This window comes from Manis javanica, chromosome 11 (genome assembly GCF_040802235.1).
Source record: "Manis javanica isolate MJ-LG chromosome 11, MJ_LKY, whole genome shotgun sequence".
Classification (NCBI taxonomy): Eukaryota; Metazoa; Chordata; class Mammalia; order Pholidota; family Manidae; genus Manis; species Manis javanica.
In genome coordinates, this window is record NC_133166.1 from 19,476,697 (window position 1) to 19,504,639 (window position 27,943).

At 39.1% G+C, this 27,943-nt stretch overlaps 1 protein-coding gene across 2 annotated transcripts in view; it reads right to left on the reverse strand.

Moving 5' to 3' along the window:
* The window catches only part of UVRAG (UV radiation resistance associated), a 328,593-nt gene that overhangs the window by 263,416 nt on the left and 37,234 nt on the right, over positions 1-27,943 (reverse strand). For both annotated transcript variants that reach the window (XM_073215998.1, XM_073215999.1), the window contains exon 3: positions 19,135-19,169. In XM_073215998.1, coding sequence (XP_073072099.1) covers positions 19,135-19,169 — 35 coding nt within the window. The remainder of the gene's footprint in view (positions 1-19,134; positions 19,170-27,943) is intronic.

Sequence of the window (27,943 nt, forward strand, 5' to 3'; positions counted from 1 at the left end):
TATGACATAGATAAGAAAAATGATTACATTTCACTTAACTGGAATTCAACAGGCCACCAGTTCCCCCATCCCCGAATAGTCAAAAACAGAAAGCGTAAAAAAGGCTACTTAAACTATCAATTAGATCAAGTAAGACTGAATATATTGCACAAAATTTTTTGCACAGAATTTGCTTACTCTTAATTGGCATTAATTGACAGGTTTTTCCAAAACAGGCACTTAATTTAAAAAAAAAAAGAACATCTAAATGGCAATAAACACTAGGAAAGGTGCTCAATTAGAACAGTATATGAAGAAATATAATTAAAATCACAGTACAGACTGGAGCCAAGATGGCGGCGTGAGTAGAGCAGTGGAAATCTCCTCCCAAAAACACATAGAGCTATGAAAATATAACAAAGAAAAATCTTCCTAAAATAGAGACCACAGGACACAGGACAACATCCAGACCACATCCACACCTGCAAGAACCCAGCGCCTTGTGAAGGGGGTAAGATACAAGCCCCAGCCCGGCGGGACCCGAGCGCCCCTCCCCCCGGCTCCCGGCGGGTGGAGAGAAACCGGAGCGGTTTTTTTTTTTTTTTTTTTTTGGCGAGCGCTTTTTGGAAGCCTTAGAGGGACGGGCCCCCGTTGCTGGGGAGGCAGGGTGGCGGGACCGGTGAGGAGGTGCCTGAGAACGGCGCCGGAGGACAAAGAATATCCCGCGTTTCTCCCTGCGAGACCTGGGGGCGGGTGCCTGAGACCGGTGCCTGAGGACGGAGGAGGTCGCGCGTTTTTCCCCTTTTTTTTTTTTTCTCTTTTTGGCGAGCGCTTTTTGGAAGCCTTGAAGGGACGGGGACCCCAGTGCTAGGGAGGCACGGTGGCGGGACTGGTGAGCGGGTGGCTGGGACCGGCGCCTGAGGACAAAGAATATCCCCCGTTTTTCCCTGCGGGACCGGTGGGCGGGTGCCTGAGACCGGCACTTGAGGACAGAGGAAATCGCGCGTTTTTCCCCTTTTTTTTTTTTCTCTTTTCTGCGAGTGCTTTTTGGAAGCCTAAAAGGGACAGGGACCCCGGTGCTAGGGAGGCAGGGCGGCGGGACTGGTGAGCGGGTGCCTGGGACCGGCACCTGAGGACAAAGAATATCCCGCATTTTTCCCTGTGGGACCGGTGGGTGGGTGCCTGAGACCAGCACCTGAGGACGGAAGAAATCGCGCGTTTTTCCCCTTTTTTTTCTCTCTTTTTGCCGAGTGCTTTTTGGAAGCCTTGAAGGGACAGGGACCCCGGTGCTAGGGAGGCAGGGCGGCGGGACTGGTGAGCGGGTGCGTGGGACCAGTGCCTGAGGACAAAGAATATTGAGCGTTCCTTCCCTGCGGGACCGGTGGGTGGGTGCTTTTTGGAAGCCTTGAAAGGACAGGGACCCTGGTGCTAGGGAGACAGGGCAGCAGGACCAGTGAGCGGGTGCCTGGGACCGGCACCTGAGGACAAAAAAAAAAAAAAAAAAAAAAAAAAATCGCTTGTTTTTTCCTTTTTTTTCCTTTTTTTTTTCTCTTTGTTTCTGTTCCCTCTCTCATTGTTGCTGCTGTTGTTTTGGTTTGGAGAGTGCTTTTTGGAAATCTTAAAGGGGCAGGACAGGTCACTTAGACCAGAAGCAGGGAATCTGGGGATCTCTGGGCACTCTAACCCCCTGGGCAGCAGGGAGCACAGAGGCCCCTTACGGAGATAAATAGTCTCCTGGCTGCTCCCCCTCCAACGGGGCTCCACCATTTTGGAGGAACAGCCCCAGCCAGGCCAAGCCCACAGCAACAGCGGAGATAAACCCCAAAGCAACTGGGCAGGAAGCAGAAGCCCTGTCTGCGCACAGCTGCCCAGCACAAGCCACTAGAGGTCGCTATTCTCCCAGGAAAAGGCTACAAACCAACAAGAAGGGAAGCTCTTCCAGCGGTCACTTGTACCAGCTCTGCAAACTATCTCTATCACCATGAAAAGGCAAAACTACAGGCAGACAAAGATCACAGAGACAACACCTGAGAAGGAGACAGACCTAACTAGTCTTCCTGAAAAAGAATTCAAAATAAAAATCATGAACATGCTGACAGAGATGCAGAAAAAAATGCAAGAGCAATGGGATGAGATGCAGAGAAAAATGCAAGAGCAGTGGGATGAAGTCCGGAAGGAGATCACAGATGTCAGGAAAGAGATCACAGAAGTGAAACAATCCCTGGAAGGATTTATAAGCAGAATGGATAAGATGCAAGAGGCCATTGAAGGAATAGAAGCCAGAGAACAGGAACGTATAGAAGCTGACATAGAGAGAGATAAAAGGATCTCCAGGAATGAAACAACACTAAGAGAAATAAGTGACCAATACAAAAGGAAAAACATTCGTATTATAGGGATACCAGAAGAGGAAGAAAGAGGAAAAGGGATAGAAAGTGTCTTTGAAGAAATAATTGCTGAAAACTTCCCCAAACTGGGGGAGGAAATAATCGAACAGACCATGGAATTATACAGAACCCCCAACAGAAAGGATCCAAGGAGGACAACACCAAGACACATAATAATTAAAATGGCAAGGATCAAGGACAAGGAAAGAGTTTTAAAGGCAGCTAGAGAGAAAAAGGTCACCTATAAAGGAAAACCAATCAGGCTAACATCAGACTTCTCAACAGAAACCCTACAGGCCAGAAGAGAATGGCATGATATACTTAATGCAATGAAACAGAAGGGCCTTGAACCAAGGATACTGTATCCAGCACGACTATCATTTAAATATGATGGTGGGATCAAACAATTCCCAGACAAGCAAAAGCTGAGGGAATTTGCTTCCCACAAACCACCTCTACAGGGCATCCTACAGGGACTGCTCTAGATGGGAGCACCCCTAAAAAGAGCACAGAACAAAACACACAACATATGAAGAATGGAGGAGGAGGAATAAGAAGGGAGAGAAGAAAAGACTCTCCAGACAGTGTATATAACAGCTCAATAAGCGAGCTAAGTTAGGCAGTAAGATACTAAAGAAGCTAACCTTGAACCTTTGGTAACCACGAATCTAAAGCCTGCAATGGCAATAAGTACATATCTTTCAATAGTCACCCTAAATGTAAATGGACTTAATGCACCAATCAAAAGACATAGAGTAATAGAATGGATAAAAAAGCAAGACCCATCTATATGCTGCTTACAAGAAACTCACCTTAAACCCAAAGATAAGCATAGACTAAAAGTCAAGGGATGGAAAAACATATTTCAGGCAAACAACAGTGAGAAGAAAGCAGGGGTTGCAGTACTAATATCAGACAAAATAGACTTCAAAACAAAGAAAGTAACAAGAGATAAAGAAGGCCACTACATAATGATAAAGGGCTTAGTCCAACAAGAGGATATAACCATTCTAAATATATATGCACCCAATACAGGAGCACCAGCATATGTGAAGCAAATACTAACAGAACTAAAGAGGGAAATAGACTGCAATGCATTCATTGTAGGAGACTTCAACACACCACTCACCCCAAAGGATAGATCCACCGGGCAGAAAATAAATAAAGACACACAGGCACTGAACAACACACTAGAACAGATGGACCTAATAGACATCTATAGAACTCTACATCCAAAAGCAAGAGGATATACATTCTTCTCAAGTGCACATGGAACATTCTCCAGAATAGACCACATACTAGCTCACAAAAAGAGCCTCAGTAAATTCCACAATATTGAAATTCTACCAACCAATTTTTCAGACCACAAAGGTATGAAAGTAGAAATAAATTCTACAAAGAAAACAAAAAGGCTCACAAACACATGGAGGCTTAACAACATGCTACTAAATAATCAATGGATCAATGAACAAATCAAAATAGAGATCAAGGAATATATAGAAACAAATGACAACAACAACACTAAGCCCCAACTTCTGTGGGATGCAGCGAAAGCAGTCTTAAGAGGAAAGTATATAGCAATCCAGGCACACTTGAAGAAGGAAGAACAATCCCAAATGAATAGTCTAACATCACAACTATTAAAACTGGAAAAAGAAGAACAAATGAGGCCTAAAGTCAGCAGAAGGAGGGACATAATAAAGATCAGAGAAGAAATAAACAAAATTGAGAAGAATAAAACAATAGCAAAAATCAACGAAACCAAGAGCTGGTTCTTTGAGAAAATAAACAAAATAGATAAGCCTCTAGCCCAACTTATTAAGAGAAAAAGAGAGTCAACATAAATCAACAGAATCAGAAATGAGAATGGAAAAATCACGACAGACTCCACAGAAATACAAAGAATTATTAAAGACTACTATGAAAACCTATATGCCAACAAGCTGGAAAACCTAGAAGAAATGGACAACTTCCTAGAAAAATACAACCTCCCAAGACTGACCAAGGAAGAAACACAAAAGTTAAACAAACCAATTACAAGCAAAGAAATTGAAACAGTAATCAAAAAACTACCCAAGAACAAAACCCCGGGGCCGGACGGATTTACCTTGGAATTTTATCAGACACACAGAGAAGACATAATACCCATTCTCCTTAAAGTGTTCCACAAAATAGAAGAAGAGGGAATACTCCCAAACTCATTCTATGAAGCCAACATCACCCTAATACCAAAACCAGGAAAAGACCCCACCAAAAAAGAAAATTACAGACCAATATCCCTGATGAATGTAGATGCAAAAATACTCAATAAAATATTAGCAAACAGAATTCAACAGTATATCAAAAGGATCATACACCATGACCAAGTGGGGTTCATCCCAGGGATGCAAGGATGGTACAACATTCGAAAATCCATCAACATCATCCACCACATCAACAAAAAGAAAGACAAAAACCACATGATCATCTCCATAGATGCTGAAAAAGCATTTGACAAAATTCAACATCCATTCATGATAAAAACTCTCAGCAAAATGGGAATAGAGGGCAAGTACCTCAACATAATAAAGGCCATATATGATAAACCCACAGCCAGCATTATACTGAACAGCGAGAAGCTGAAAGCATTTCCACTGAGATCGGGAACCAGACAGGGATGCCCACTCTCCCCACTGTTATTTAACATAGTACTGGAGGTCCTAGCCACGGCAATCAGACAAAACAAAGAAATACAAGGAATCCAGATTGGTAAAGAAGAAGTTAAACTGTCACTATTTGCAGATGATATGATACTGTACATAAAAAACCCTAAAGACTCCACTCCAAAACTACTAGAACTGATATCGGAATACAGCAAAGTTGCAGGATACAAAATCAACACACAGAAATCTGTAGCTTTCCTATACACTAACAACGAATCAATAGAAAGAGAAATCAGAAAAACAATTCCATTCACCATTGCATCAAAAAGAATAAAATACCTAGGAATAAACCTAACCAAGGAAGTGAAAGACTTATACTCTGAAAACTACAAGTCACTCTTAAGAGAAATTAAAGGGGACACTAATAAATGGAAACTCATCCCATGCTCATGGCTAGGAAGAATTAATATCGTCAAAATGGCCATCCTGCCGAAAGCAATATACAAATTTGATGCAATCCCTCTCAAATTACCAGCAACATTCTTCAATGAATTGGAACAAATAATTCAAAAATTCATATGGAAACACCAAAGACCCCGAATAGCCAAAGCAATCCTAAAAAAGAAGAATAAAGTAGGGGGGATCTCACTCCCCAACTTCAAGCTCTACTACAAAGCCATAGTAATCAAGACAATTTGGTACTGGCACAAGAACAGAGCCACAGACCAGTGGAACAGATTAGAGACCCCAGAAATTAACCCAAACATATATGGTCAATTAATATTTGATAAAGGAGCCATGGACATACAATGGCAAAATGACAGTCTCTTCAACAGATGGTGCTGGCAAAACTGGACAGCTACATGTAGGAGAATGAAACTGGACCATTGTCTAACCCCATATACAAAGGTAAACTCAAAATGGATCAAAGACCTGAATGTAAGTCACGAAACCATTAAACTCTTGGAAAAAAACATAGGCAAAAACCTCTTAGATATAAACATGAGTGATCTCTTCTTGAACATATCTCCCCGGGCAAGGAAAACAACAGCAAAAATGAGCAAGTGGGACTACATTAAGCTGAAAAGCTTCTGTACAGCGAAAGACACCATCAATAGAACAAAAAGGAACCCTACAGTATGGGAGAATATATTTGAAAATGACAGATCTGATAAAGGCTTGACGTCCAGAATATATAAAGAGCTCACACGCCTCAACAAACAAAAAACAAATAACCCAATTAAAAAATGGGCAGAGGAACTGAACAGACAGTTCTCCAAAAAAGAAATACAGATGGCCAAGAGACACATGAAAAGATGCTCCACATCGCTAATTATCAGAGAAATGCAAATTAAAACTACAATGAGGTATCACCTCACACCAGTCAGGATAGCTGCCATCCAAAAGACAAACAACAACAAATGTTGGCGAGGCTGTGGAGAAAGGGGAACCCTCCTACACTGCTGGTGGGAATGTAAATTAGTTCAACCATTGTGGAAAGCAGTATGGAGGTGCATCAAAATGCTCAAAACAGACCTACCATTTGACCCAGGAATTCCACTCCTAGGAATTTACCCTAAGAACGCAGCAATCAAGTTTGAGAAAGACAGATGCACTCCTATGTTTATCGCAGCACTATTTACAATAGCCAAGAATTGGAAGCAACCTAAATGTCCATCTGTAGATGAATGGATAAAGAAGATGTGGTACATATACACAATGGAATACTACTCAGCCATAAGAAGTGGAAAAATCCAACCATTTGCAGCAACATGGATGGAGCTGGAGAGTATTATGCTCAGTGAAATAAGCCAAGTGGAGAAAGAGAAATACCAAATGATTTCACTCATCTGAGGAGTATAGGAACAAAGGAAAAACTGAAGGAACAAAACAGCAGCAGAATTACAGAACCCAAAAATGGACTAACAGGTACCAAAGGGAAAGGAACTGGGGAGGATGGGTGGGCAGGGAGGGATAAGGGGGGGGAAGAAGAAGGGGGGTATTAAGATTAGCATGCATGGGGGGGAGGCAGAGAGGGGAGGGTGGGGTGCACAACACAGAGAGGACAAGTAGTGACTCTACCACATTTTGCTAAGCTGATGGACAGTAACCGTAATGTGGTTGTTAGGGGGGACCTGATATAGGGGAGAGCATAGTAAACATAGTATTCTTCAGGTAAGTGTAGATTAAAAATTTAAAAAAAAAAAAGAAAGAAAGAAAGAAAAGGGGGATTACTCCTTAACAGGATAAAACTATTGGTAAATCAAAGATCAACGCATGCTTTAAATATCCTTAATGTTGATCACTTAAAGGGTGTCAGATGATCAGCTATGGAGGTACTCTTTTCTGATAATATTCCTTTCTCTTAATTAAAAAAAAAAAAAAAAAAAGCAGTTACTGTGTGCTGACCTCCAATGAGTTCTGCACAGTGGTATAGAGGGCATGTCAAAGTGTGGGCAAAGGGTCTGTTTGTTTCTACGCAGAAGATCAAGGCCTAGCTTGGATACCCAGAAAATGAACTAAGATACGATATGAGGAGGAGCTTCCGGCATCAGCACTCTCTGGAGGACTCGTGCCGGGGGATGATCATCAAAAAGCCTCCACAGGGATCCGGACGATGCTGCGGTTGTGGCTGCATCCAGCCCACCGTCTCCTGGACTTGCCATAAGAAGGAGGAGGGAGATGTCTAGGCTGGCATGTGCATACAGTGAGACAACGAATTTGACTGGATCTGTACTGTTGGAACTCAACCAGGAGTTGGGAGGGGTGCAAGTTGTAGCACCCCAAAATCTCATGACTATAGACTATCTATGGTTAAAAGAACATATGGGATGTGAACAGATCCCAGAAATGGGCTGCTTTAATTTGTCTGATGGTTCAAGTACAGTTGGACAATATCCATCATATCATAGATAAATTTTCACAAATGCCTAGGGTGCCTAAATGGTTTTCTTGGCTTCACTGGAGATGGCTGGTAATTATAGATTTGCTTTGTTTATGTCACCGTATTCCTATTATGTTAATATGTGTGTGCAAATTAGTTAGTAGTTTAAAACCTATACATACTTAAGGTACTATACAAGAAGATATGTCAAAGAAATAATCAATCCTCCCAAGTTTCCTTCATATGCTACATCTATAGCTTTTCTTCTTCCTTCCTAATTACAAACCTTAAGTAGAATTCGTGCCTCATATCGAATTTACCGAGTATCATAATTCCTCCAGGTGGTAAAGATACCTCGAGACAAGTGCTGGGCATAGAAGCCACAGGGCATAAATCTGCAAAGAAGTAAAAAGCTAACCTTTTCAAACAATATGGCTTCTCTCTCACTTACCAACTTTACATTTCCCTGTATGGCCCCGGAAGATGACTGGTTAGCCAGAGACGGGTAAGATTCCTCAAGGGAGGAACAACCTAAGACAGGCACAGTCGCAGGGGGGCCATCAGGTGAGAATTTGGGGATCAACAGAGGTGAGGCTCAGAACCTCACCCCCCCTGCTTTGAGAGAAATCTTCTGCATCCGTGGATGTCTTGCTGCCCTTGTCTAGCCTGGATTAATACTTAGTCCATAGGCACACACCTGATCATCTGATCATCTATATTTGCCTTCTTACAGCACTAAACTATGTTTTCTACCTTTATCTTGCATCTACCTACCACTTCAGCATTTTATTAAAAATAAAAATAATAATAATAATAGGAGAAATGTGGGATCAACATATAAATCAAGTACAAAAATCAAATGAATATTCATATTTGACCTGATGGTTTGTAGGTCATATTGCATGATCAAAACCGAAAGTTTCTGTGATGACTGCCCTTGTACTGTTCACCATGTAAGAATTTATTCACTCTGTAAGAATTCGTTCACCATGTAAGAACTTGTTCGTTATGCTTCAGAAGATTGGAGACTGACGAGAATTAGGCTTGAGATGGATTAATGATTGTACATTGAGCATTGACCCCCCTAGACTGAATTTTATTGTTGTTAACAACCATTTGATCAATAAATATGAGAGATGCCCTCTCAAAAAAAAAAAAAAAAAAAATAGTAAAATTAGTGTAGCCTTGAATTTACCAGTTATTCTCAATTCATATGTACAATGGTAAAGAAAAATTAAATTGAGGATTAAAAATACTTGTTTTGAAAAAAAAAAAAAATCACAGTACAATACCACCACTATCACAAAAGAAGGGCTAAAGTTTTAAAAAACAAGTAATACCAAGTTTAGACAAGGATGTGGGAGTAACTAAAAACCTCACAGCACTGGAAGGGATGTAACTAGCACATCATTTTGAAAAAACTATTTAGCAATATCTACTAAAGCTGAAAGTAACCTATGATGCAGCACTTAATTCCACTCCTAGGTATATAACTAAGAGAAATGCATATATACATGTTCACCAAAAGACACATACATTAGAATTAATGAACTACTACATGTAACAACATGAACAAATCTCACAAATATTATGCTAAGCAAAGGAGTATATAGCACATAAAAATTCAAAACCAACCAGAACTCATCTGTAGTGCCAGAAGTCAGGATAGTGGTTTTCTTTGTGGGGAGGTAAGAACTAGAGGGAGAACACAGAGGTGCTGGTCATGTTCCACTTCTTGATCTGGTGACACTGAACTGTTCCCTTTGAAAAGTCACCCGACTATTATTTGTGCCCTTTACTGCAATGTGTGCTATATCTCAATAAAAAATAAAGGTATGTTCTGTAAAGACCCAATAAAAAAAAAAATACAGCAACTTAAATGGAGGAGTCTGAAGCAATAAATGAAATGTACATATCTTCCCATGATGTTACTTCAGGCCCTAAAGCTTAAAGAGTAGGAGGTGGAGGACCCTGCTGCCCTTCAAATTATACCACCTGAAAAGACAGCCATTTGCTTCCCAAGTTGTAAGATCGCCTGTCAACAAAAGCACAACTAGAATATGAATTAGTATAATTTCAAATTCTCATTGTCAGAGTGATAAAGCACCAGAAAAAGCATGAAAAAAAACCACTCCTTTCCAAAGTGAGAAAAAGAAAGACTCGGTGAATATATCTGAAGGGCCATCCTGCATGGGGGAGGGGAGGATGATTTGAGGGGTTGTATTAAGTAACTGTAAATATTTGTTGTATTAAATATTTGTAAATACTTCATTGTAAAATAAATTAAAAGGCTTTGAAGGGAAGACGGTCTTTTGAAGTTATTTCATGTGGTCGACTAGATAGCCTAGGTTTCCTTTCTAAGCCAATACAACATGAATACACTACAGCCATGGTCAATCTTCTCATTACAATGACTTTCCTTTATATTTTTATAAAATAGCTGCCAATGAGCAATAATTCCTGAGTTGGTACATTAAGATACAGGCAGATACAATCTGCCACACATTCAAAGACTAACATTACTGCCCAGTAATGTTACTGTAAAAACCCAGATGATTTTTACATACCTTTAAGCTAATCACACCAGCCCATTTTCTAGATGGAACAAATTATTTAAGTATTAACATCATCTAGGGACCTACACACCATGTTCACTGAAAGTACAATGGCAGATTATCAGGATATTTATGGCTTTGAAAAGTTCACTGCTTACTAACTACCCACAAGAGAATCTAAAATCATTATTTATTACCATGATAATTTCTCATAATTTATTACTATGATAACACTGCTCAGTGACTACTTACTTTAATTAAACAAATCATTGATACACAATTATGAAGGTTTCACATGAAAAACACTGTGGTTTCAACATTCACCCATATTATTGTCCTCACCCCTCCCCACTGCAATCACTATCAGCATAGTAAGATGCTACAGAGTCCTTAGTTGAAGACTATTTATTTTTAAAACACACGTGTAAAGAAAAACTTCAAAACGCAAACTATTGCTGTTCTTCACTTAATAACAAATGTGTAGTCACAAGAAACATAACTAAGAATTCATAAAAGTTGTTCCAACTTTCTCACAACATACAATTCTCAGGAAGTACACGCTGATTTTGTAAGTAATAGTTATTTCTCAGCCCAATAAACTCTTTTTCCCTTTCTCATTCACCTCAATTCATCTATTATGTCTCAACTTTAAGAATTACTTGTTAGAAATCCTTCCTAACCATTCTCTCTTAAACTAAGATAAATAACACTCCCACAGGTTTTCATAGAATCTTGTTCTTCCCTAGGATTCTAACTACATGTGTCCATTATCTTAGTCTCCCTCCAAATCATGTAATTGACCAGGAAGATAGAGGTTAGAACACCCAGAAGATGATACTGTTTAACACAGTATGTTTTAATTTAAAACATAATTTGGCATACTCAAGAGGAGCAAACTCCCTACTCACACACACTTACAGAAATGAAATGTTAATTCATCCGGTCACAATTCAATTGAAACATAAACATGGCTTGAGAATCACTCAATCCAGTAACTCATTAAAAATATTTATAATGTTCAGTCAGTGTGTCCCAAAGATTTTAAAACAACTCAGATTTAAAAACAGTTGTGTCCAAAGATTTTAAAACAATTCTAACAGAAGTCTATGGTTCTGATAAATCATGACACATGCTTTCCCTAAAACTACATGCTCTAGAATTTTGTTTATTCAATTATCTCTGACCTCTACTAGCCCTCTAGTGACATTTAATCAGTTGAAGAAAGTGTGATGGAGGCAGCATGATGCTGCATCAGGGCGCCTGAACATCAGTTCTACTAGTCTAGAGTGAATTCCTCAGCCTGCCTGAACCTTGGTTCCCTTAACTACCAGACAGGTATATCTCTTACCCTGAGGCATGTTAACAAAATGAATAACAATGTATATAATACATCCACTGTATACTACTTGAGTCACAGGTGGGTACTTAGTAATTGATACCTCTTGTTTATTAAAGAAATACACATTTACAGAGGAACTTTAAAACACACACAAACTATCTATCATTGTCTTACTCCCATAACGAGATTTTTAATTTTCTAATAAAAGTTTAAGAACTCCCTTTTTGTATGCTCCACATCGTTAATCATCAGGGAAATGCAAATTAAAACCACAACAAGATATCATCTTATACCAGTTAGGATGGCCAACATCCAAAAGATAAGGAACAACAAATGCTAGCAAGGATGCGGAGAAAGGGAAACTGTCCTATACTGTTGGTAGGAATGTAAATTAATTCATCCATTGTGGAAAGCAATATGGAGGTTCCTCAAAAAACTAAAAATAGAAATACCATTTGACCCAGTAATTCCACTCCTAGGAATTTACCAAAGAAAACAAGATCCCTGATTCAAAAAGACATATGAACCCCTGTGTTTACAGCAGCACTACTTACAATAGCCAAGAAATGGAAGCAACCTAAGTGTCCATCAGTAGATGAACGGATAAAGAAGATGTAGTATATATACACAAAGGAATATTATTCAGCCATAAAAAGAAAAGAAATCCTACTATTTGCAACAACATGGATGGAGCTAGAGGGTATTATGCTCAGAGAAATAAGCCAGGCAGAGAAGACAAGTACCAAATGATTTTACTTATTTGTGGAGTATAACAACAAAACAAAATTGAAGGAACAAAATAGCAGCAGACTCACAGACTCTGAGACTAGCAGTTACCAAAGGGAAGGGGTTGAGGAGGTTGGGTGGGTGGTGAGGGAGAAGGAATTAAGAGGCACTATAGTTAGCACTCACAATATAGTTAAGTCATGGGGAAGGCAGTACAGCACAGAGAAGACAAGTAATGACTCTAGCATCTTATTACACTGATAGACAGTGACTGCAGTGTGATTGGACTAGGGGGAACTTAGTAAAATGGGTGAATGCTGAAACCACAATGTTGCTCATGTGAAACTTTCATAAGACTGTGTATCAATGATACCTTAATTTTAAAAAAACAATAATAAGCTAAGACATGGAAGCAACCTAACTGTCCATCAGTAGATGAATGGATAAAGAAGATGTGGTACATATACACAATGGAACATTATTCAGCCAAAAGAAGAAAACAAATCCTACCATTTACAATAACATGGATGGATCTAGAGCATCTTAAGCTCAGTGAAATAAGCAAAGCGGAGAAAGACAAGTGCCAAATGATTTCTCTTATTTCTGGAGTATAACAACAAAGCAAAACTGAAGGAACAAAACAGCAACAGACTCAGAGACTCCAAGAAGGGACTAGCGGTTGCCAAGGGGAAGAGGTGCGGGAAGGCAGGTGGGGAGGGAGGGAGAAGGGGACTGAGGAGTATTATGATCGGCACACATGGTGTTGGGGGATCATGGGGAAGACAGTGTAGCACAGTGAAGGCAAACAGTGACTCTGTGGCATCTTACTACACTGATGGACAGTGACTGCAATGGGGTATGGGCGGGGACACGACAACATGAGTGAACATAGTAACCACATTGTTTTTTCATGTGAAACCTTCATAAGAGTCAATATCAATAATACCTTAATAAATAAATAAGTAGATTGTATATCCAAAAAAACATATGGGAGTTTCAGTAAAAATCATAATTGAGAAACTTAAAAATAATAATAATGGCTCCAAAGTTAAAAAACAACAAGCTCCCTTTTTAAAATATCTATCAACCAACTTTATAATTGCTAAAGATGGGTACATGTGGGTTCATTACACAATTCATCTCTATTTTTCTGTATGTACAAAATCACCTTTACAGAATTTAGTTATGTCCATTCTTACTGCTTCAATAATTTTAGTTATTAATTAGTCAATGACCCTTCAATCATATTAAGGATTTAATCTCCTGAACAACAAAAAGTTCCCAAAAGTTAACTGGTTTGGAGGATATGGCTAGCTAAAGCCAGAGGCTTTGAAGTTAAATTACACATTCACCACTAATTGTTCTATGCTAAATATGAAAAGAAATCATTACTCTGACATATAACTTGGAGACCCACCTTCACCACCTTGCCTACAAAGGTCAATTATTCTAGTTACTCAATGCAACAGACACTTACTGGACTTCTCGGTTTAAGCATCGTGCTTGAGAATTAGAAAATAGAAAAATGAGTAAGTTCAGCGTCCTTGCCCACCACCTGCTCCTAATTGTGTGTGACCTGTAACAATGTCCCTGCCCAAATCTTTCCCAGTTATTCGGCCTTTGACTATCATCTCCTATCTCTCTAGGGCATTTCCTCCCCCTCCGCCCACCCTGATCCTTAATTCCTTTGTCCCTATTGTTGTAACTGCCTAGCAAAATCTCAAAGCACCCCTGCTCACTCCATTCCAGCCTACTAATGTTGTAGCCATTTCTTGAAAACCGCAAGTACACTCCTGCCTTTGTACTTTACTGTTTTGTTTCTCAGCCTGGAACAGTCTTACCCCACCTAGATCCATAGCTCATTCTCTTCTTTCAGGTGTCTGCTCAAATGATTTCCTCTGTGATTACCACAGCAACCATCCCTGCCAGATACTCCCTTATTCTCTTTTATTTTACTCCACCATATTTATTACCATCTAAGATACTCCAATTCAACACCAATTTTGACATGTACTTTCCTTCACACTGTAAGATGAATTCTGATTTCTAGTATTATAATAAATAAGGTCCTTCAATCTTTGACCACCAGGTGGCAGTATTCAGGTGTCACTGCCTCCACACACAACCTAAAAAATCGATTAACATCAACTCTTTAGACATACTGTTGGGACTACATGTGCTAAGTTTAATTGCCATTTAAAATATTTCTCTTGATTTAGATTGAAAGAAACAAAAACTATCAAAAACTTAAATTCAAAAGATTTTTAAAATAACAAGTGTTTACAACAATGTGGAGTAATCAGAACTCTCACAGATTGTTGGTGAGACTAAATTTGGAGATACATAGACTAAAGGTTATCATATGCATATACCCTGCAAATCTCCACTACTGGATATATACATCAACAGAAATGTATACATATGTTCAAACAACAGAGATATACAATGTTCATAGCAGCACTATTCTTATAAGCTCAAAACTAGAAACTAACAATGTTCATCCAACAAGTAGAATGGATAAATTCTGGTACATTCACACAGTGCAATTCTATAGAGTAAATATACTTCAAATATACCGCACAATATGAATGACTCTTATAATACAAAGTTGAAATGAGGAAGACAGAAACAAAAGAGTATATATTGTATTATTTCATTTGCATAAAGCTCAAAAACAAGGTAAAATTAATTAATGACATTAAGTCAGGAAAGCAATAGTAACTGAAGGGGACCTGAGGGGGTTTTCTGGAGCAAAATATTCTTTCTTGATCTGGAATGCTGGTTACATGAATGTATTCAATTTGAGAAAATTCATGAGGTGGTACACTAAAGATCTGTAAATGCTTATTTACGGGTATTAAACTTCAATATAAAGTATTAAAGTTTTTGTGAGGGCAGAAAGGGCGGAAACACAGCAACAAGGCTTGAATTTGGTATTAAAGCAGCAAATTTTTGTTAATGGAAAAATAACTTCACCTATCTTTATAGGAATTAATGAAATTCCCAAAAATCAAGGAAGTGAATTTGTATTTTAATGCTGAGATACATACAAAAGAACCCCATCACAGATCAAGCAGTACACCTGAAGGAAGGAAAGACTGCCAAATAAATAGCTTGGAATGGGTGAAGGAAATTTCATAGTAACAATTGTCTAGGAAGACCCATCACAACTCACTCAGGACTACTACCAAGGCCCTGTGTTTGTTTAATTAGAAGTGTTTGTTTTCTCTTGGTGAACTTAATAATGGTTAAGTCTTAAAACCTGGGTTAGGAATTTTTTTTCTTGTTTGCCCAGTGAAAGCCAATACGATGCCTATGGAGGTGGCAAAGATGAGGCGCACAGGTCCCTGCCTTCATAAGGTGCAGCACACCTATCAAAGAAGCTAAGACAATCAAACAAACAGCTATTATGCTGATTTAGAATGGCACTACTGGAGTAAGTATAAAGTGTATATTGTTTTCAAAAGCTCATAAAATGGGAAATTTCTTCTTGCTAAGGATACAGATAGTCAGAAAGCTTTTCAGAAGCATTTAGAACTACGATGTCCAATACCCATTAGCCAATTGTGGCTATTTAAATTAAAATCAAATAGAATTTAAAATCCAGTTCCTCAAAAGAACTTAAGCAAAACACAGGTCCTCACCAGCCACAAGTGGCTCGTAGCAGCTGTACTGGACAGGGCACAGAACATGGCCATCACTGTGGTGCTGACCTGGAGCACTCAGGGGGCAGCCAGATGCACAGAAGAGGCACATGAGGACAGCTGATCTAACCTTTGGGGGAAAAACACTCTTTTTAATCTTGTGTCCATTTTTCCATGTTTTCCTTGGCTTTGGCATGGCAAAACCAGGCCACTCTAGTCTAAGGACCAAGCTTAGAATATAAACCTAGGGTAAACAGTTGAAGCTTTAACTTCAAAGAATAAAAAAGGAATACTCACAAGCTCACCAGACTCCAACTTAGTTCGCCAGAGTGAAAATTTACCCAACACTTTAGCTAGAAATAAAGGTTACTTTGCCTAGACCTTGAATAGCTAATTGAGGATTGGGGGTTCAGGATATAACTTAAAAGTCAGTCAATAAATATATTTATGGAAGAATCCATTCATTAAGAAGAGTTTGCTAAGCACCTTCTACGTGCCAAGCACAATGGTAACCAGTAGGAATAAAAGCACTTAAACCACTAACTCTATTTAGCAAATTTCACAGTAGCTTAAGAATCACAAACTCATACGCAGGGAAAAATCCAACAAATTCTGCTCATTTGTGGCTCTTCAGAAACAAGAAGGGAGGTAACAATGTGCCATCTCCAGCATATTCTCTGAGGGTTGTTGACTCCTGTGGTGTCCAATACCCATTAATCTGAGCCAGTCACAATGACTTAGCAAAAAGCAAAGGAGAAAGAGTCCTTTCCCCAAAAAAAGGAAAAACTACCTGAAGCTTATTAAAACTGTATTAGGCTATAAACGAAACAAAGAACAGTCCCTGTCAAAAATATCATACTCTCAAAGAATATCCTTAAAAAGGCAACCACAGGGAATCAACATTTATCAAACAACTCCCAACAAGCACACTGGGAGCTAGGGTGACATAAAGATATGCACGCAGCCTCCGACCTCCAGGAGCTCTCATCTACTTCAGGAGATGAAGTGTTCATTAACAGTTACGATGCAAACACATGTTGCAAGCGGCACAATGCAAACAATTACAGTACAAACTCTAAGCTGGAAGGACTTTGGAGGTCTTTTTGTCCATTTCTCTCCCTTGTCCAGAATCCATTCTAGAGTATTCGTATATTATTCAGCCTAAGTACAACAGGGGTCTAGGAATAAAGACAACAAAACCTCACAGATAGTAGTTCAGAGGCAACTGGAAAATAGGAGCCAAAAGGAGTGAAAGAGTGAATATTCAGAGAATGATGTTTAGAAATATAGATTTGGAAGCCAACTAAACATAAAGTAAATAAAATACTAATAATGTAGAACAATACACTAAAGTATCACTAGGGGCATAGGATCTACTGGGACACAAATCCAGAGAAAAAGCAATGGGACACTGTAAAACCTTCTTCAACTAGAGTTTTAACTATGGAAAAGAGGATAGAATAAATCAAGTGAAACTCTACACTTTCTAGCCCCTTAAACTACACCCCCTCCCCAGCTCTCACTTGTCTGTAGATGACATCTATTTTCACCCAAGCCAGGAAAGGAGGAGACACTAAAATTTACTCAGTAGCTACTATGTGTCAGGCATGGTACTAGTGATTTATCACATATTATTTAATAAATGTAGAATAAGAGCTTTACTGTTACCTGGAGCTCCTCAGAGATGGGTTCAGGGAACTTGTCTGGTCCAGGATCTGAATTTATTATGATATTTTAGAGATACTTAGAAGACAGCTTGATGAAGAGGAAAGAGTACGAGAGACCTGAAGACCAAGACCTGCACTGGACTTCTGGTTCTGCAGCTGTCTGCAAAACTCACTGGGCCTCGCTGGGTATCAGTTTCTCAAGATCTACCCTATCTACCTCACAGGTTGTTCTAAGGATCAAAATGGGATAACATACGTGAAAGGATTCTGTAAATATAACACATCACTGATATCTATTTATTCACCTAACAAGTATTTATTGAGCATCTATACTATTCTAGACTCTACGGTTCAACAGTGAACAAGACTGACAAGGTCTGGAACTTATGCAGTAGTAGGTGGGAGAGAAAGAAAATAAACACAAACAAGAGTGAACAAGCATTTTCAAGAATGATAAAATCTCTAAAGAAAATAAAACAGGTGCTGTGAAGAAAGAATGATTTGGGGAAAGGGAACTACTTTAGATGGAACAGTCATACAAGGCCTAGCTGAAGTTATATAACTGAGACCTCAAAGACTTCTCAGACTAATGAAGAGCTGGGGAAGGAAGTGTTCTAGGCATAATAAACAAGACAAGTTTGGCATGTTTGAAGCACTGAAAAAATGAGGTATGCCTGGAACACAATGAGTAAGGAAAACTATTTAAAGATGAGGTTGAAAAAGTGGACAGAGACCAAATCCAATATGGTCTTGGGCTATTAAAAGGATATTATCATTACCATAAAGCTCTTCTTTTATCAATATGGTCCAAAAAATTCAGCCATTTGTACAAATATCTAACATACATTATGAAAAGTAGGGTACTTCGAACTTCTAAGTTAGCATTGTCATCACCAAAAACAACATACAGAAATATTAAATATAACGTCCCTGAATATAAAATTCTATATCTAAACAAAGATATCATTTATTATCATATTTGGTAAGTCAGATAGTCCAAAACCTCTGTAGTAAGTAAAAGTGATAAAATCATATAATTTGAGTTGAAAAAAACAGTAAAGTTCTTAACAGAAAAAATATAAATTCATTCAGCAAATATTTACTAAGCACCTACTATGTGTCAGGCATGCTCTAGACACTAGAGAAATAGCGTTGAACAAATCAATGAAATTTTAAGCAATAATTGAGCAGAATATTTAACTGTAGAAGTATAATACTTAGAACTGAACTTGAACTTATTTCATGTCTCAGCATTTTCTAAACCAGGAGTTACAGGCTTAGTCGTAGGTACATGTCAGAAAGCAAACTTACCAAGGAATTCTTAATCACTTCACTTCTGTAAAATTCTGGAAAAGAAGAAAAAGAACAATAAGTGATATGAAAAGAAATAAATCCTATAAACCCTGTAAATTTTTACTCCGGTTAAATTTTTTAACAAATCTTCCAGTAAAACATTTAAAATACTTTCAACAGATCTACTCTGTATCATATCTGCATAATAAAATATCTACTATCTTTATCTGCAAAAAATAAAGTAGAAATAAAGATTAAATAAGTATTTTAAAGGGAAAAACATTAATAAAGAAAGATCAGAGGGCGGAGCCAAGATGGTGGCGTGAGTAGAGCAGCAGAAATCTCCTCCCAAAACCACATTTATCTATGAAAATATAACAAAGACAACTCTTCCTAAAATAGAGACCAGAGGACAAAGGACAACATCCAGACCACATCCACACCTGCGAGAACCCAGTGCCTCAGGAAGGGGGTAAGATACAAGCCCCGGCCTGGCGGGACCCGAGCGCCCCTCCCCCCAGCTCCCAGCAGGAGGAGCGGAGTCAGCAGGGAGGGAGAGAGAGCCCAGGACTGCTGAACACGCAGCCCCAGCCATCTGGACCAGAGAGCAGACACAGTACATGCGTGGGGTCCTGCGTACTAGGGAAACAGGGCGGCAGGACCGGTGAGCAGGTGCCTAAGGCCGACGCGGGAGAACAAAGAAACGGGAGCGGCTTTTTCTTTTTCTTTTCGTTTTTTTTTTTTTTTGGCGAGTGCTTTCTGGAAGCCTTAAAGGGACAGGGACCCCAATACTAGGGAAACAGGACAGCAAGACCGGTGAGCACGTGCCTGAGACCGGTGCCTGAGGACAAAGAAAATCGCGCGTTTTTCCTTTACTTTTTTTTTTTAATTATTTATTTAATTTTTTTTTCTTTGGTTGTTGCTGTTGTTATATTGGTTTGGAGAGTGCTTTTTGAAAGTCTTAAAGGGGCAGGACAGGACACTTAGCCCAGAGGCAGGGAATCTGGGGATCTCTGGGCACTCTAACCCCCTGGACAGCAGGGAGCACAGAGGCCCCTTACAGAGATAAATAGCCTCCCGACCGCTCCCCCTCCAACAGGGCTCCACCATTGTGGAGGAGCAGCCCGAGCCGGGCCACGCCCACAGCAACAGCGGAGACAAACTCCATTGCAACAGGGCAGGAAGCAGAAGCCCTGTCTGCACACAGCTGCCAAGCACAAGCCACTAGAGGTCGGTATTCTCCCAGGAGAGGAAGGCCACAAACCAACAAGAAGGAAAGCTCTTCCAGCCGTCACTCGTACCAGATCTGCAAACTATCTCTATCACCATGAAAAGGCAAAACTAGAGGCAGACAAAGATCACAGAGGCAACACCTGAGAAGGAGACAGACCTAACCAGTCTTCCTGAAAAGAATTCAAAATAAAAATCATGAACATGCTGACAGAGATGCAGAGAAAAATACAAGAGCAATGGGATGAAGTCCAGAGGGAGATCACAGATGTGAGGAAGGAGATCACAGAAGTGAAACAAACCCTGGTAGGATTTATAAGCAGAATGGATAAGATGGAAGAGGCCATCGAAGAAATAGAAACCAGAGAACAGGAACGCATAGAAGCTGACATAGAGAGAGATAAAAGGATCTAACAATACTAAGATAACTATGTGACCAATCCAAAAGGAATAATATCCATATTATAGGGGTACCAGAAGAAGAAGAGAGAGGAAAAGGGAAAGTCCCTTTGAAGAAATAATTGCTGAAAACTTCCCCAAACTGGGGGAGGAAATAATCGAACAGACCATGGAATTACACAGAACCCCCAACAGAAAGAATCCAAGGAGGACAACACCAAGACACATAATAATTAAAATGGCAAGGATCACGGACAAGGAAAGAGTTTTAAAGGCAGCTAGAGAGAAAAAGGTCACCTATAAAGGAAAACCCATCAGGCTAACATCAGACTTCTCGACAGAAACCCTACAGGCCAGAAGAGAATGGCATGACATATTTAATGCAATGAAACAGAAGGGCCTTGAACCAAGGATACTGTATCCAGCACGACTATCATTTAAATATGATGGCAGGATTAAGCAATTCCCAGACAAGCAAAAGCTGAGGGAATTTGCTTCCCACAAACCACCTCTACAGGGCATCTTACAGGGACTGCTCTAGATGGGAGCACTCCTAAAAAGAGCACAGAACAAAACACACAACATATGAGGAATGGAGGAGGAGGAATAAGAAGAGAGAGAAGAAAAGAATCTCCAGACAGTGTATATAACAGCTCAATAAGCGAGCTAAGTTCAGTTAGGCAGTAAGATACTTAAGAAGCTAACCTTGAACCTTTGGTAACCACGAATCTAAAGCCTGCAATGGCAATAAGTACATATCTCTCAATAGTCACCCTATATGTAAATGGACTTAAAGCACCAATCAAAAGACACAGAGTAATAGAATGGATAAAAAAGCAAGACCCATCTATATGCTGCTTACAAGAAACTCACCTCAAACCCAAAGACATGCACAGACTAAAAGTCAAGGAATGGAAAAACATATTTCAGGCAAACAACAGTGAGAAGAAAACAGGGGTTGCAGTACTAATATCAGACAAAATAGACTTCAAAACAAAGAAAGTAACAAGAGATAAAGAAGGACAATACCTAATGATAAAGGGCTCAGTCTAACAAGAGGATATAACCATTCTAAATATATATGCACCCAACACAGGAGCACCAGCATATGTGAAACAAATACAAACAGAACTAAAGAGGGAAATAGACTGCAATGCATTCATTTTAGGAGACTTCAACATACCACTCACCCCAAAGGATAGATCCACTGGGCAGAAAATAAATAAGGACACATAGGCACTGAACAACACACTAGAACAGATGGACCTAATACACATCTATAGAACTCTACATCCAAAAACAACAGGATATACATTCTTCTCAAGTGCACATGGAACATTCTCCAGAATAGACCACATACTAGCTCACAAAAAGAGCCTCAGTAAATTCCAAAATACTGAAGTTCTACCAACCAATTTTTCAGACCACAAAGGTATAAAACTAGAAATAAATTCTACAAAGAAAACAAAAAGGCTCACAAACACATGGAGGCTTAACAACATGCTTCTAAATAATCAATGGATCAATGAACAAATCAAAATAGAGATCAAGGAATATATAGTAACAAATGACAACAACAACACAAAGCCCCAACTTCTGTGGGACGCAGCAAAAGCAGTCTTAAGAGGAAAGTATATAGCGATCCAGGCACACTTGAAGAAGGAAGAACAATCCCAAATGAATAGTCTAACATCACAATTATCGAAACTGGAAAAAGAAGAACAAATGAGGCCTAAAGTCAGCAGAAGGAGAGACATAATAAAGATCAGAGAAGAAATAAACAAAATTGAGAAGAATAAAACAATAGCAAAAATCAATGAAACCAAGAGCTGGTTCTTTGAGAAAATAAACAAAATAGATAAGCCTCTAGCCAAACTTATTATGAGAAAAAGAGAATCAACATAAATCAACAGAATCAGAAATGAGAACGGAATAATCATGACAGACTCCACAGAAATACAAAGAGTTATTAAAGACTACTATGAAAACCTATATGCCAACAAGCTGGAAAACCTAGAAGAAATGGACAACTTCCTAGAAAAATACAACCTCCCAAGACTGACCAAGGAAAAAACACAAAAGTTAAACAAACCAATTACGAGCAAAGAAATTGAAATGGTAATCAAAAAAACTACCCAAGAACAAAACCCCGGGGCCAGACGGATTTACCTCGGAATTTTATCAGACACACAGAGAAGACATAATACCCACTCTCCTTAAAGTGTTCCAAAAAATAGAAGGGGAGGGAATACTCCCAAACTCATTCTATGAAGCCAACATCACCCTAATACCAAAACCAGGCAAAGACACCAGCAAAAAAGAAAATTACAGACCAATATCTCTGATGAATGTAGATGCAAAAATACTCAATAAAATATTAGCAAACAGAATTCAACAGTATATCAAAAGGAGCATATACCATGACCAAGTGGGATTCATCCCAGGGATGCAAAGATGGTACAACATTTGAAAATCCATCAATATCATCCACCACATCAACAAAAAGAAAGACAAAAACCACATGATCATCTCCATAGATGCTGAAAAAGCATTTGACAAAATTCAACATCCATTCATGATAAAAACTCTCAGCAAAATGGGAATAGAGGGCAAGTACCTCAACATAATAAAGGCCATATATCATAAACCCACAGCCAACATTATACTGAACAGCAAGAAGCTGAAAGCATTTCCTCTGAGATCGGGAACTACACAGGGATGCCCACTCTCCCCACTGTTATTTAACATAGTACTGGAGGTCCTAGCCACGGCAATCAGACAAAACAAAGAAATACAAGGAATCCAGATTGGTAAAGAAGAAGTTAAACTGTCACTATTTGCAGATGATATGATACTGTACATAAAAAACCCTAAAGACTCCACTCCAAAACTACTAGAACTGATATCGGAATACAGCAAAGTTGCAGGATACAAAATTAACACACAGAAATCTGTAGCTTTCCTATACACTAACAATGAACCAATAGAAAGAGAAATCAGGAAAACAATTCCATTCACAACTGCATCAAAAAGAATAAAATACCTAGGAATAAACCTAACCAAAGAAGTGAAAGACCTATACCCTGAAAACTACAAGTCACTCTTAAGAGAAATTAAAGGGGACACTAATAAATGGAAACTCATCCCATGCTCATGGCTAGGAAGAATTAATATCACCAAAATGGCCATCCTGCCCAAAGCAATATACAGATTTGATGCAATCCCGCTCAAATTACCAGCAACATTCTTCAATGAACTGGAGCAAATAATTCAAAAATTCATATGGAAACACCAAAGACCCCAAATAGCCAAAACAATCCTGAAAAAGAAGAATAAAGTAGGGGAGATCTCACTCCCCAACTTCAAGCTCTACTACAAAGCCATAGTAATCAAGACAATTTGGTACTGGCACAAGAACAGAGCCACAGACCAGTGGAACAGATTAGAGACTCCAGAAATTAACCCAAACATATATGGTCAATTAATATTTGATAAAGGAGCCATGGACATACAATGGCAAAATGACAGTCTCTTCAACAGATGGTGCTGGCAAAACTGGACAGCTACATGTAGGAGAATGAAACTGGACCATTGTCCAACCCCATATACAAAAGTAAACACAAAATGGATCAAAGACCTGAATGTAAGTCATGAAACCATTAAACTCTTGGAAAAAAACATAGGCAAAAACCTCTTAGACATAAACATGAGTGACCTCTTCTTGAACATATCTCCCCGGGCAAGGAAAACAACAGCAAAAATGAACAAGTGGGACTATATTAAGCTGAAAAGCTTCTGTACAGCAAAAAACACCATCAATAGAACAAAAAGGAACCCTACAGTATGGGAGAATATATTTGAAAATGACAGATACGATAAAGGCTTGACATCCAGAATATATAAAGAGCTCACACGCCTCAACAAACAAAAAACAAATAACCCAATTAAAAAATGGGCAGAGGAACTGAACAGACAGTTCTCTAAAAAAGAAATACAGATGGCCAAGAGACACATGAAAAGATGCTCCACATCGCTAATTATCAGAGAAATGCAAATTAAAACTACAATGAGGTATCACCTCACACCAGTAAGGATGGCTGCCATCCAAAAGACAAACAACAACAAATGTTGGCGAGGCTGTGGAGAAAGGGGAACCCTCCTACACTGCTGGTGGGAATGCAAATTAGTTCAACCATTGTGGAAAGCAGTATGGAGGTTCATCAAAATGCTCAAAACAGACCTACCATTTGACCCAGGAATTCCACTCCTAGGAATTTACCCTAAGAACGCAGCAATCAAGTTTGAGAAAGACAGATGCACCCCTATGTTTATCACAGCACTATTTACAATAGCCAAGAATTGGAAGCAACCTAAATGTCCATCAGTAGATGAATGGATAAAGAAGATGTGGTACATATACACAATGTAATACTACTCAGCCATAAGAAGAGGGGAAATCCTACCATTTGCAGCAACATGTATGGAGCTGGAGGGTATTATGCTCAGTGAAATAAGCCAAGCGGAGAAAGAGAAATACCAAATGATTTCACTCATCTGAGGAGTATAAGAACAAAGGAAAAACTGAAGGAACAAAACAGCAGCGGAATTACAGAACCCAAAAATGGACTAACAGGTACCAAAGGGAAAGGGACTGGGGAGGATGGGTGGGCAGGGAGGGATAAGGGGGGGGAAGAAGAAAGGGGATATTAAGATTAGCATGCATGGGGGGGAGGGAGAAAGGGGAGGGCTGTACAACACAGAGAGGACAAGTAGTGATTCTACAACATTTTGTTATGCTGATGGACAGTGACTGTAATGTGGTTTATAGGGGGGACCTGGTATAGGGGAGAGCCTAGTAAACATAGTATTCTTCATGTAAGTGTAGATTAAAGATTAAAAAAAAAAAAGAAAGAAAGAAAAGGGGGATTACTCCTTGATAGGATAAAACTAATGGTAAATCAAAGATTAACGCATGCTTTAAATATCCTTAATTTTGATCACTTAAAGGGTGTCAGATGATCGGCTATGGAGGTACACTTTTCTGATAATATTCCTTTCTCTTAATAAAAAAAAAAGAAAAGCAGTTCCCGTGTGGTGACCTCCAATGAGTTCTACACAATGGTATAAAGGGCATATCAAAGTGTGGGCAAAGGTCTGTTTGTTTTTACACAGAAGATCAAAGCCTAATTTGGCTACCCAGAAAATGAACTAAGATACGATATGAAGAAGAACTTCCAACATAAGCACTCTCTGGAAGACTCATATCAGAAGATGATCATCAAAAAACCTCCACAAAGATCCAGGCAATGCTGCAGTTGTAGCTGCATCCATCCCACCGTTTCCTGGACTTGCAATTGGAATGTAGAAGGAGATATCTAAGCTGGCCTGTGCATACAGTAAAACAACAAATTTGACTGGATCTATACTGTTGGAACTCAACCAAGAATTAGGAGAAGTGCAAGTTGTAGCGCTCCAAAGTCTTATGACTATAGACTATCTACAGTTAAAAGAACACATGGGATGTGAACAGTTCCCAGAAATGGGTTGCTTTAACTTGTCTGATTTCTCTCAGACTGTTCAAGTACAGTTGGACAATATCCATCATATCATAGACAAATTTTCACAAATGCCTAGGGTGCCTAACTGGTTTTCTTGGCTTCACTGGAGATGGCTGGTAATTATAGATCTGCTTTGTTTATGTAACTGTATTCCTATTATGTTAATATGTGTGCACAATTTAGTTAGTAGTTTAAAACCTATACATGCTTAAGTTACTCTACAAGAAGATATGTCAAAGAAATAATCAATCCTCCCATGTTTTCTTCCATCTGCTACCTCTATAGCTTTTCTTCTTCCTTCCTAATTACAACCCTTAAATGGAATTCGTGCCTCATATCAAATTTACCGAGTATCATAATTCCTCCAAGTGGTAAAGATACCTCAAGACAAATGCTGGGCATAGAAGCCACAGGGCATAAATCTGCAAAGAAGTAAAAAGCTAACCTTTTCAAACAATATGGCTTCTCTCTCACTTACCAACTTTACATCTCCCTGTATGGCCCCGGAAGATGACTGGTTAGCCAGAGACGGGTAAGATTCCTCAAGGGAGGAACAACCTAAGACAGGCACAGTCGCAGGGGGGCCATCAGGTGAGAAATTGGGGATCAACAGTGGTGAAGCTTAGAACCTCACCCCCCCTGTTTTGAGAGAAATCTTCTGCATCCGTGGATGTTTTATTGCCCTTGTCTAGCTCAGATTAACACATAGTCTACGGCACACACCTGATCATCTACAATTGCTCTCTTACAACACTAAACTATGTTTTCTACCTTTATCTTGCATCTACCTACCACTTCAGCATTTTATTAAAAATAAAAATAATAATAATAATAATAATAAAGGGAGAAATGTGGGATCCACATATAAATCAAGTATAAAAATCAAACGAATATTCATATTTGACCTGATTGTTTATAGTTCATAATGCATGATCAAAACCGAAAGTTTCTGTGATGACTGCCCTTGTACTGTTCACCATGTAAGAATTCATTCACCATGTAAGAACTTGCTCGTTATGCTTCAGAAGATTGGAGACTGACGAGAATTAGGCTTGAGATGGATTAATGATTGTGCATTGAGCATTGACTCCCCTATACAGAATTTTATTGTTGTTAACAACCATTTGATCAATAAATATGAGAGATGCCCTCTCAAAAAAAAAAAAAAAACATCAGAGTATAGAAAAGTTGACATAAAGATGGAAAATTGTTTAAACACACACAAAGACTCACTCACAAATATGGTTGCTGCACACTGTCCTGCAACACCTGCTGTGAAAGGCCACACATCTGAAGAGAAGACAAGGAAGCACATTTGGGATAATCTGGTATCCCAGCCTCTTTTCTAGGCTAGGTCAGTGTTTACCAGATAATTATTCGTGGTAAATGTGTCTACGAGCTTGACTTATTAGGCGCTCTAATCTATCATCTCTATTGTAAAATTGATCTGTTCATGAAAAATGAAAACAGCCATTACATTTTTACTCTAACCTCCATTCTAAAGCTTTGTTCATACTTGTTAGCCATTCTGGAACTGCTTAAATTAGTGCAGCCTTTTCAATTGAATATCAAATACACTCTTGGGGTAGGCTGGCCTCTTCGTCACCCAAAGTGTTCAGACAGGTCCTGGAAATCAGTGA